Source organism: Tenrec ecaudatus, chromosome 6 (genome assembly GCF_050624435.1).
Source record: "Tenrec ecaudatus isolate mTenEca1 chromosome 6, mTenEca1.hap1, whole genome shotgun sequence".
Lineage (NCBI taxonomy): Eukaryota > Metazoa > Chordata > Mammalia > Afrosoricida > Tenrecidae > Tenrec > Tenrec ecaudatus.
In genome coordinates, this window is record NC_134535.1 from 75,042,334 (window position 1) to 75,054,867 (window position 12,534).

General features: G+C 44.7%; 1 protein-coding gene across 6 annotated transcripts in view; it reads left to right on the forward strand.

The window, feature by feature from the left end:
• Positions 1–12,534, forward strand: part of BAZ2A (bromodomain adjacent to zinc finger domain 2A) — a 33,462-nt gene that overhangs the window by 6,884 nt on the left and 14,044 nt on the right. For all 6 annotated transcript variants that reach the window (XM_075551456.1, XM_075551454.1, XM_075551455.1 and 3 more), the window contains 6 exons: positions 5,923–6,057; positions 8,179–8,769; positions 9,553–9,738; positions 10,382–10,600; positions 11,274–11,720; positions 11,841–11,901. In XM_075551456.1, coding sequence (XP_075407571.1) covers positions 5,925–6,057; positions 8,179–8,769; positions 9,553–9,738; positions 10,382–10,600; positions 11,274–11,720; positions 11,841–11,901 — 1,637 coding nt within the window. In that variant the 5' untranslated portion in view covers positions 5,923–5,924. The remainder of the gene's footprint in view (positions 1–5,922; positions 6,058–8,178; positions 8,770–9,552; positions 9,739–10,381; positions 10,601–11,273; positions 11,721–11,840; positions 11,902–12,534) is intronic.

A 12,534-nucleotide genomic window follows, 5' to 3' on the forward strand; every position in this document is an offset into this window, starting at 1 on the left:
GACTTTTTTTGGGGGGGAGGGGGGGACAGTGAGGGGAAACTTCATTTGTCAACTGGGAAGTAGTTGCAGCAGTTGACTCATTGATCCACATCCTTGCTTCAGAACATCTCCGGCTTCCTATCTGGTTGTTGTTTTTTTTTCTTCCTTGAGCTAGAGTAGAGGTCATTGAGAGCAAACTCCGTTACTCACCAGCAAACCTACTCGGTTACAAATGAGGGCAAATGACCTCTGCAGACCGAGCTGCTAAGAAGATGGGTGTTTGGGGGCCCAAGGAGTTTTTTGGGGTCTGGGTTAGAATATTCTTGAGCACCACGGCGTCTGAATTGCCGAGCATTGAGGAAGTGAGTCGGTGACAGGAAGAAGGGTGAAGGGTATGTTCTGAGAGGTGGGGGAAGAGGAGGAATGGGGAAGATTTCTGTATGAATGGGATTTGTGTGTTGGGATTAGTGGCTGATTTACAAAAGGGTGAGGACACTGGGATTGTTCCTGCTTGGTGATTTCGATTTCAGCCCCTTTGGGGGGGAAGCCCATTATTTGATTTAGGGTGCTGAAAGTTGTACTTTTTTTTAGAACCAACTCATTAGAATAGGTGCTTTGCTATCTTGACTACTCTCAGGTCTTAAAAGACATTTCCCTCCTAATACTATAATTGGAGAGTGGTTAACTTCTCTGTTCTGTGCAAAGTCCTGTGTTCAGAATTTTTTTTTTCATTCTCCTTTCTCCCCCCTGAGAACTCCAGGAGAGTTCTGTAATAGCGTACAGTGATGGGCTTGAGATGCAAGCAAAGCTGTGGACTCACCTCACACCCCATCAAAACTCTAGAACGCTCTGAGTCATCTTGTAGTCTTAAGATTCTGGACCCAGGAGTTACCATGAGAAGAAAAGCTTGTTAGGCCTACTGTGTCTTGCCACTGTTGACCTTTCTTGTTAGCCAGTAACTCGTGTGAACTTGGATGAGATGTGTAAAGTGAGGCAATTATTTTCAAGTTTTCATATCCTAGGACATAAGGAAAAGTGTAAAATTCTTGACATATTTCCTTGGGCAAATAACCTCGATATGTTTCTTGCATAGTGGATCTCTTCAGATGTCTCATCACTCAAGATAATCAGCATTACTACTTCACTTGGGTCAGAAGAAACACTATTGTAACAGCTCTTGGTTACATCAACTTGAAATTTATATAGTTCTGCCAAACAAAACACCTGTCTCCTTTGAAGAGCTGTGGAAAATGTTCTTGGATTGGATCATGTGTAGTAAAATATTATTGTGTTTTGCCCTTTCCCTGGTTTTAAGGAATAATTAAAATTCAGAAGCTGTTAGAGACTAAAGGGATATTGTGCCCTTAAGGAGAATTCATCACACATGAGCTTCTTACAAGACTGAGTGAGGTAGAACTTATTACAATTTTCATTTTGGAATTGAAGTCTTAATCACCTGCCTGCTCAACTCCTAACTTTCCTCCTGCTCAGAAGAGGACTAGGGAAAGGACACCTTGCAAGAGAAAGTCTCAGTTTGGGACTAAATTATTTTCTCAAAATAAGTATGAAAAAAAAAAGTATGTTGTAAATCCTAACCTCTGTGTTTGTCATCATTCCATTTGGGAATGAGTTGGTTTTGTTTTGCTAATGAGTCCAGATTGGTATAGGGTGTCTTTTGAGTCAATCTTTTGAGATGTAAAAGAGAGAAAAAAGCCAGCAGAGGAGAGATGTCTAAGATAGATGCCAAGAAGTTTAGAGGTCTCCAAGGAACCTGGAAGCAGAAGCTGAATAGACTAGGATCTTCCAAGCTAATAGAGAAACCTTTCTCCTTGAGCTGGTACACTGAATTCAGACTTTTAATTAGCCACCTAAACTGTGAGGGGAAAATTTTGTTCAAGACACCCACTTACAATATTTCTGTTACCCCCACCAGATAGCCATGACCATCTGAGATGTGTAGTTCTCTGGGAAGCTTGTTAATGGGGCTGTCATAATGGGCTATTCTGGCTGGGGAAAAGGCATCTCAAATAGACCTTGGAACTCTGGGAAACAGTTTAGCCAGCGGAGGGGTTTTCTTTTTTTCTTAATCATTTTATTGGGGGCTCATACAACCTTATCACAATCCTTACATACATCAATTGTATAAAGCACATTTGTACATTCGTTACCCTCATCATTCTCAAAATATTTGCTCTCCATGTAAGCCCCTGGCATCAACTCTTCATTTTCCCCTCCCTCATGAACCCTTGATAACTTATAAATTCTTATTTTGTCATATCTTACACTGTTCGATGCCTCCCTTCACCCACTTTCCTTTTGTCCATCCCCCAGTGAGGAGGTCTTATGTAGATCCTTGTAATCAGTTCCCCCTTTCTACCCCAACCTCCCTCAACCCTCGTATTATCACCACTCTCAACACTGGTCCTGAAGGGATCATCCATCCTGGATTCCCTGTGTTTCCAGTTCCTGTCTGTACCCAGTGTACATCCTCTGGTCTAGCCAGATTTCTAAGTTAGAATTAGGATCATGATATTGGGGACGTGGGGAGGAAACATTTAGGAACTAGAGGAAAGTTGTATGTTTCATCATTGCTATACTGCACCCTGACTGGCTGTCTCCTCCCGGAGACCCTTCCATAAGGGGAGGTCCAGTTGTCTACAGGTGTGCTTTGGGTCCCTACCCAGCACTCCCCACTCATTGACAGTAATAGGATTTTTTTTTGTTCTTTGATGCCTGATACCTGATCCCTTCGACACCTCGTGATTGCACCAGGCTGGTGTGCTTCTTCCGTGTGGGCTTTGTTGCTTCTGAACTAGATAGTCCATTGTTTACCTTCAAGCCTTTAAGATCCCAGACGCTACATCTTTTGATAGCCGGGTACCCTCAACTTTCTTCACCACATTTGCTTATGCACCCATTTGTCTGCAGCGATTGTATGGGGGAGGTGAGCATACAATGTGATTTTTTTTGTTGTTGTTCTTTAGGAGGGGTTTTCATAGAAAGTGAAAAAGGGCATCTTTTCTTGCTGCATCAGGAACTGAGAGTAGTGAAATCTTGTGGAACTTTCTGAGTATGGGAACGTTGTTTTGTAGTACAGCAGGGCTTCTCAACCAGGGCATTATTGACACTTCGGGCAGGACAATTCTTTGCTGTGTGAAGACTGTCCTGTGCATGGTAGGGTGTTGAGTTAGCATCCTTGGCTTCTGTTAGATGCCAACACTGCTAGAGGCAAAGTCATCCAGTGTGAGATCACTGAATTGGGATATGGTGGATGAAGACAACACCGTATGTCTCGAGTTGAGAAGTATCCTTCCAAATATTCATAATTATAAGACTTATGAATATATTGGTGTAGCTTATTTGGAATACAGCAAAACCTTGTCACAGGCTCACATTATAACTCTAAGACTGAGAAAAACCCTATTTGGCCAGTAGTTGGGCTCTGCTGCATCAAGCTTAAGTAAGGAGCAATGCCTCTTAAATGTTAATAATCCATTTAAATACAACTGGGACTGGGCTGGGTGCTTGTCTGATTGTACTTCCTGGGGTGAAGAGCTGTCTCTTTCGGTGTTGTAAATGGATTTCTTTTTCATTTGGGCCAAAACTATATTAATTCAAGGGTAGGCACCCTCATTTTGCTTCATTGTTTTCCTTACTGGCTCTGGATGAGGGCAAAATTACCTTCAGATTTTTATTGTAAAAAGCATCTTGGGTGGGAAATTTTAAATGAAATAACCGGTAGTGTCTTTAAATTTATGTTATACTTAGACTTTTTTAATCTGATCATCTTTTTGAAACATTTAGTAGCTTCTCCTGTCTACTACTAACAAACATATTGCTTGCTGAGTGACACACTACTGTGTTCCTTAGCTCAGTTAATCCTCTCTAGGAAGTGGATACTACAATTTTCACAAATCATAAAACTCCGAGTTTCATCAAGGTTAAGTAATTTGTCCAAGGTCACATAGTAAATAATAGAGCTGGGATTCCAACCTGCAGCCACTTCCTTGTGCTGACTTCACCGCACAGTACAGAGTATTTTGTACATCTAGGCAACATCTTGTAAGTGAAGTGATGTGGTCCTGATGACTCTTTAGTGGCAGCTGGTGGGGAAACAGATCAGCAGACCAGGGCACCAGATAATTACCCCTTTCCTTCAACTTGGCAGATTTTCATAAACGATCTTATTAGTGTGTATGAAACTGGAAATACTGTTTTTTCCCAGAACAGCAGAGAGATCATTCCTTTCTTCATGGATTCACATAGAATGGGAAACTGAACTGTGGCCTGTCATTGAGTAGGAGAATATAGTTAAGTTCACATAAGCAGGGAACCCAGTGTAATAGTGAGCCAGCCATGGAGGTGTGGCTGCACATAAAACTGGACGGGAGTGAGTGAATCAGATGAGAGCAGATTCCCAGGACTTCTGAAAGGGACAACTGAATGTCTCTGGGATATAATCTTTGGAAGGACCCTACTGTAAATAACAGGGAACCAACCTTCCTCCTCCAGACCTTTCGTTTCAGAATGTTCACTTACCTTATAATCCTTACTGTTGAGTGGCTCCAAATAAACTATAGGATTATCAGGGGGGACCCCGAGTTCTTTTCTGTATGAAAAGCCAGTTTAGTTTCTTCATTAATGTTTAGGTCAGCTACTTAGAGTGAAATGAAAATTCCTGCCTGGGAAAAAGTCAATCCTACAGACTTTTTCCTCCCCTCAAAGCAACAAAACACAGTTTCTTTTTTTTAAGGCTATTTAAAATATCACTTAGGTGTGCTTATTGCCTGATTTTATAAAATTAATCAAGAAACCTTTCTGAATTCTGCCTCCTTTTTTTTAAAAGCAAGGGGATGCGTTTCCTGTATCAAGACAGGTCATGCCTCTGACAGGCAAGTTAGCATGCTCTAGTATAGCACACATATCTAGGTTTGAAATGCTGTACTCTGCCAGGAATTCCAGCTTTTGCTGCTTATCTTGTTCCCCCCTCTTCTAGCAAAGTTTGATTTATTCAGATCAGTGGGGGTCACATGTCATTCCTAGTCCTATGCTACTTCATATTAAGGGGAGGTGAAAGCTTTTTAACCACCCAGAGAACTACCACACTTTTCAGACAGGAGTATCTTCTCTGTAGTTCTGTTTTCGCCGTGAGACTTTACATCTAGACCACAAAGCCAAAGATTTAGGTTGTATTATAGTAGCTATAACATTACATTTTTTTACATGCCCTCTCATTTAAGGATGACGTTTTTCTGAGCTCTGTGTTCTTTGAACCGATGCTATTTCCCATAAATGAGTAGAAGTGTTGGATGATTTGAGTTGTGCCACTTGGTCACTTTCTCTGCAATATGTTCTTTTCCAAATCCTTTTATTAGTTGGAGTGCACTCTATCCTTCCGATGTCTAGGGCTATGTGTTAGCTATTTAGCTCAAGACATATAATGGCAAAATAAAGCATGGTGTAGATTAGATGTACTTTTCTGCTGACATCTCTATCTCCAGGGCTTGCTGTTAAAGAGAATTTTCTGTGGTTCCTAGCAATGGGACGCTGACCTTACTGTGAGGGGGAAAGAAAAAAATGAAAGGATAGAGAATGTTCGATATTAGAATACAGCATTAATAATCTGATACAGAGGAGTAACCTGGGGTATGGGGAGGTTCACACAGGAGGACCAAGTCCACATCTTGTGTTTCCCCCTGCCCCACCCCCATTTTTATCTCTTAAAGCCAGACTAGCTTTAGAAAATTTATTTCTATGAAACTATTCCTTAACTAGTGATATCTCCTTCTCTTTTCTCAATCCCTCCTTTCGCCATAATCAGGTAGAAAAGGGTAAGTATAAATAATGTGGAGGACTGGGAACATTCCTTCGAGAAGAGTCCAAATGACATGACTTTGTTTAACCGCCAGTGTTTTTCCCCCATCTCTCTCTTCCCTCCTACAGAAATGGAGGCAAATGACCATTTTAATTTTACTGGCCTTTCCCCTGCATCTGCTGCCTCAGGACTGAAACCCTCTCCTTCAGGGGAGGGCCTCTACACTAACGGGTCTCCCATGAACTTCCCCCAGCAAGGGAAAAGTGAGTGTGATGGTCATGGTCTGGGGAGGGGATGGGCATTACTCCTTTATAGCAGGTGGATGGGAGGAGCTTTGGTTTCCACATGGACTAGCTTCTCCACAGCAACTCTTTTCCTTCCCTTCTGGGAAGGAGGAAGAAAATCCATAGAACTCTTGCTGCTGGAAAAATTGCAGGCTTCTAAGAACAAATCCTAGGGGTTTATGGAGGCCACATAAGGTTTAGGGGTTAGGAAAATATGCTTTTTTTTTTTTTTCATTTTCATCTCCTGCTCTTCTGTCAGCCCTGTCCCCTGGCTACTGCCAGAGAGTGGTAATGCAGATACTGCTGCTGAAGACCAGTCAGACCCACGAAAGAGCAAGACATAAAGGGCCTGCCATCCAAGAAGCTATTTTAGAGGTTGGAGAAGCCTCTGTTGATGGGTTAGGGCTAAGGTTGCAGGTTGGGGCTACGATTGGCTTGAGTGACAATTGGGATGTTTGCTGTTCAGTTGGTTTGTACACTAGAGAAGAGAGCAGATATTGGAAGCACCTGTGCCACTATGGGTCCTTGATGACAGAAAGTCAGGGATAAGGGAGGGTTTCAGTGCTTACTTACCTGGTTCCCTGGAAAGAAACATTTATATAATTCCACATGCAAGTGTTGCTGCCAGAATGCGATCTTTTCCTGAATTTGACTTATCAGGTGTCAAGTACCTAGTCTAATCTTGCCTAGTTTTCAGACATTTTATGCTTAGAAGCAGAGAGAAGCCCACAAGTATCCTCTCGTCTGGGCTGCAACTAATCACTGTCTCAGACTTAGACTGGACACTTGCCCCTCCTGTCATCTCTAGCCGAATTGCAGAGAGAGAGAAACTTGTATTTCATTGAAGTCCCCACCCCACAGCTTCCTTCGTTTTTGTAATTTGATTGCTCTCCAATCCAGAGGTTGCTGCAGCACTGATCATAGCTATGATCTCTACCACCCCCCACCCCATAAATTGCCCTCTAGTGCCTACCGGGAGGTGCCAAGCCCAGCCTCCTGAGCTGGGATCTTGTCGTTGTGGTAACTGCAAATTCTATTTTTTTAAATCAATTTATCAGGGGCTCATACAACTGTTATCACAATCCATACGTACATCAGTTGTGTCAAGCACATTTGTACATTCATTGCCCTCAAGATTCTCAAAACATTTGCTCTTCACTTAAGTCCCTGGCATCAGCTCCTTATTTTTTTCCCCTCCCTCCCTGCTCCCCCATCCCTCATGAACCCTTGATAATTAATAAATTATTATTTTGTCATATCTTTCCCTGTCCGACGTCCCCCTTCACCCACTATTCTGTTGTCCGTCCCCCAGGGAGGAGGTTATATGCAGATCCTTGTAATCAGTTCCCCCTTTCCACCCCACCCTCCCTCCACCCTGCAAATTCTATTCTTAGCTCAGCACAAAGTGCTAGATCTGCATGTGCCAGTGAGGTGGAGGCTGTCCCTTCTGGTGCCACTGCAGGGCCAAACAGGCACTTGGGAAAAGGAGGACCTAGAGCAGGGGTCCTCAAACTGCAGCCTGTTGAGGACGTTTATCCGGCCCACCGGGTGTTTTTGCCCTGTTTTGTTTTTTACTCCAAAATAAGATATGTGCAGTGTGCATAGGAATTTGCTCCTAGTTTTTTTTTTTAACTATAGTCCGGCCCTGCAATGGGTCTGAGGGACAGTGAATTGGTCCCCTGATTTAAAAGTTTGAGGACCCCTGACCTAGAGAATCCAGTCCCCTACTCCAGGGAAGAAGTCCTCTGGAGGAAAAAGAGTGGGGAAGAATGCAAGTCACTGTAGGAAGTCTGTGAACAGCTTTATTTAAAAAAGAAAAAGCTCTGAGCATAAGCAGCAGCCAGCTCTGTGCTGGTGGCTCCCGGGGTAGACCAAGCTAGCTCCCAGCACCTTAACTGTGTAGCCTCAGCAGCAGTTGCTAAACTTAAATCCAGGAGCATTTGGGTTTGGTGTTCCATGGAGACTCAAAAGCCAAATATAGCAAATGGGGAATCCTCCCCTTCACCTTCCCTTTCTGTTGTCATTGCTGTTACTTTGGGGTTCTTCTGGGTAGTTACTTGCATACCTATCTGTGACTAACTCTCTTTTCCTCCTCTCCAGGTTTGAATGGGGATGTGAATGTTAATGGCTTATCTACTGTATCTCACACTACTACTTCAGGGATTTTGAACTCTGCTTCCCACTCCAGCACCTCACACCTCCATCACCCCAACGTGGCCTACGACTGTCTCTGGAACTATTCACAATACCCATCTGCCAATCCTGGCAGCAACCTCAAGGACCCACCCCTTCTCTCCCAGTTTTCTGGGGGACAATATCCACTGAACGGCATCCTTGGAGGCAGCCGACAACCTTCATCCCCAAGTCACAACACTAACCTTCGGGCTGGGAGCCAAGAGTTCTGGGCCAATGGTACCCAGAGTCCCATGGGGCTTAACTTTGACTCACAGGAACTGTATGATTCCTTTCCTGACCAGAATTTTGAGGTGATACCCAATGGACCCTCTAGTTTTTTCACCTCCCCACAGTCTTCTCCTATGTTGGGATCCAGCACCCAGACCTTTGCCCCCTCCCAGGAGGTAGGCAGTGGTATCCATCCTGATGAGACGGGAGAAAAGGAGCTGACTTCAGTGGTGGCAGAAAACGGCACTGGCTTGGTAGGCAGCCTGGAGCTGGAACAGGAGCAGTCAGGTATAATTGGGGTGTTGTGAGCCAGGTGGGGAAAGGGAAAATGGGACTATGGGGGACAGTGGATTTTTGAGGTGAGGAAAACTTGTCTTTCCAGCTCTCTGCACTGGAGGCTGATTTGCATGTTGGTGATTAGCAGAGCCAAGTGGCTGGTGTTTTGTGGCAGCAGCACCAGCTCAAGTGTGGGAGTGCAAATTATTTCAAGCTCATGCAGAGCTGCTGGCCTGGAGAGGGCAGGTGGGCGAGCCCGAAACAGTCCCAACAGACACCCTGCATCAAAAAGGAATTTTTTCCAAAAGACCAGTGGGGTTCAGGGCATCAGCAGTGGACACTCAGGCAGTTTTGCGTGATAGGCAGGGTCAGACTGGCTGCTGAATGAGGCTGAGCCCTGGTAGTGACTGGTGCGTGAAAAGGGAAGGAGCCAGGTAGATTGCACCACTGCCTGTAGTTACTTTTTGTTGTTGTTAGCACTGATATGGGTGCCAGTCCTTCTCATTTTTGCCCTCAAAATACATAAAAGCTTGTAATTGATTCCAGTTTCAAGAGTGAGCACCTGGTCAAATCACAGAATGTCTTCTCTGTTTAGCAACTCTCCCTACTGGATTGGGGGCTTTTCTGAGAACATGCAGGGGCTCTAGTCTCAGACCCTACTCTCTCTTGCCTTCTCTGCCTGCTATAGTATTCTACCTGGTAGCAGTAAACATGGAATGAACATTCCTGAAGCAGAGATGGACTGACTAGTATAGCTCAATGAACTGATTTTCACATTCTTCCTGGATTTCCCAGAACTGAAGATGTGTGGCTACAATGGCTCCATCCCCTCTGTGGACTCATTGCACCAAGATGTCTCTGTCCTGGTCCCTGACCCTTCTGTGAGCTGCTTAGATGATCCTTCACACCTTCCTGACCAACTGGAAGACACTCCAATCCTCAGTGAAGAGTCATTGGAGCCCTTCAACTCTCTAGCACCAGGTGAGCTTGGAGACTGGGTTCCTCCAACTTAGCCATGCAGAGCGTAGTCAGCTCGACTGCCAGCAAGAGTGAGTAAACCAGGGAAAGTGCCAGGCACTCTGGGGCACTGGGACCTCCAGATACTCCTGCGGCAGATCCCAGTTTCATCCCACTGCTCTGTGTGGGCCAGCTGCACTCTGAGCTGAATTGGTTCCTTTCCCAGGTTCTCTCCCAATGTTCCTTTTGGCCAGGAGCCCTGACTTACAATAATTCATTGGGTTAGGGACTTATTACCACATAGTTGGGCTATTTGGGTTCTCACTCATGGGGGCCAGGGGGCAGTTTACCATTAAACTCTTACCCCCCTGAAGTATAAGAAAGGTCGGTTTTATGATACTGAAGTTTTGCACTATTCATTTGTGAGTTCATGTTGTGATGGTCAGTGCCTTTCCTTCATTTCCACCTCAAGCTTTAATGATCCTTTTAGTATAGTGACTTTATTTTTTCAGGGAGAGAACTGTAAAATTTCTACAATATTGGGGGAAATCTTCAAACTATGGGAATTAGAAGAGGATATTTTTGAATAATCAATATTCTCTAAAGGAATCTTGCTTTTTAAATTTTGCTTAATACTTCCCGCATTTTTTTCCTCCTCCGTGTACAGAGCCAGTGAGTGGAGGACTCTATGGTATAGATGATACAGAGCTAATGGGTGAAGAGGACAAGCTGCCTCTGGAGGACAGCTCTGTCATCTCTGCCCTTAATTGCCCTTCACTCAATAATACCACTGCCTTCAGTCTCCTGGCAGATGATAGTCAAACTTCATCATCAATCTTTGCCAGCCCAACCTCTCCACCTGTCTTGGGGGAGTCCGTCCTGCAAGGTACGTAATGATGTATGGGATTTGTATACATCCTTCTTAGCCATAATTGTGTGTCAGAAAGGGATCCTTTAGGGTACACTGAGTTGGGCTGCCAACCAGAAAGTTGGTTCAAACCCACCAGTTGCTCCATGGGAGAAAGAAGAGGATGAAGATGGTTGCTTCTGAAAGATGTAGACGCACATGCTGAGGAGCTCTTCTGTTCTATGTGATTGCAATTGACTGGCAGTGGGTTTGAGGTTTGTTGTTTAGCTTGGGTTTTTTGGGTAGTGCCATTAAAGGCTTAGCAATTACTTAAAAGCTCTAGGAGTAGCATCTGATTGTGATTGTGATGGAGTGGTTGCAAATAGGGTTGTTCAGGCATATCAAAGTGAGGGCAAATGTACATCATATTCAAGGACATGTAGGCGTTACTGTAAGTCAGGTTCATCACCAGGAACAGCCTGTACTCTGATCTCTGCCCAGGCACCAGGTGAAAGACAAGAAACTCTTCCCCACAGGGACACCTTCACAACTGCTTGGAGAGAAAAACAGAAGTGACTTCTCTTTTTAACCCTTGAGACAAGCCCTGGAAGTGACCCTGTTTAGTTTAGTTCAGTCCACTTTGACTAAGTGGAGCCTTTTGTTTTGAGTGACACCATTTCTCCTTCACCCATCCTGTCTCTTTGATTCCTAGATAACAGCTTTGATCTGAATAACAGTAGTGACACAGAACAGGAAGATATGGAGACTCAGGTTTCTGACTTCCCGCCACCCCTGACCCAGACAGCCTCTGACCAGCCATCCACTATTCACCTACGCCCAGCAACCTCTGCAGCAGCATCACCAACAGAGGCCCTGGGAATTTCCCCGCAAGTCTCTCTAGCAGCCTCCACAGAAATCTCCCCAGTTGTTTCCCCAGCTGCTTTTCCAACAGCCTCTCCAACTTCCTCAGCAACCCTCCCAGCAGTTTTCTCAGAAGTCTCCCTGACTACCTCCCCAGTGACCTCCCTAAAAGCATCCCCTGCAGCTTCTCCAGCAGCCGCCTTCCCTACAGCCTCCCCAACAAATGAGGTGAACAGCTTCCCTGAGACCACTGCTGATCTGGAAGATATCACTGGAGACGGAGTCACTGCTGGCAGTGGTGAGTGGGCTGGTACCAGGAAGAGTCTGCCTTGTTGTGTTTGGCCCTTCCCCACTGCCATGGTATCGTAGGATTTTGCTGAACTCTGAGTTTGTGTGTATCTTTGATCTTCTTCCCAAGGTGAAGTTCTAAGGAGACGGATTGCTACTGCAGAAGAAGTTCGCCTTCCCCTCCAGCATGGGTAAATGCTCTAGTTTGCTATGTGTGTTGGCCACGACACGTCGAATGCATGACTTTAGAAAGAAGGGTGCCACTCTCATTGTCCGAAGGGGGGAGGAATAATAGCCGAGTGTATGAAAGAGCAGTTAATCTGTAATGATGATGTTTCTTGGTATGCAATTCCTAGGCTTTTCTTCTTCCTTTCTCAGGAGCTGGCTCCCCTCACCATTTCTTTCTTCATCGTGTGATGACTCAGTTTTGCTCAAGGGGCTCTAGTTAATACCTTTTCCAAACCCAGCTGGTGACCCTAGGACCCAGATGGCCAAACTAGGTGACTTATCCTATTTGTGTGAAGAAGGGATAGCAGTGAATGGGGAATGGCATAGTAGCAGTGAGGTGGGATTTGAAATTTTTATTTTTTAATGTTCTGCTTTTTGGAGGGCTAAGTACAGGAAGAGTACATGAAGGAGTACAGAAGGAGCATGACAGCTGACACCAAGGGCTTTGTAGGACTAACTGCCTTCCTGGAGTCTTCCCCCACCCATCCCTATCCCTCGAGGGGACTGTGGTCACCAAGTCTGAATACTGCTTAAAGTTTGGAGGCAGAGATAAGGTTTAGTCTTAGAGTAAGTAAGTGATCTCCTGTTCAGAACAC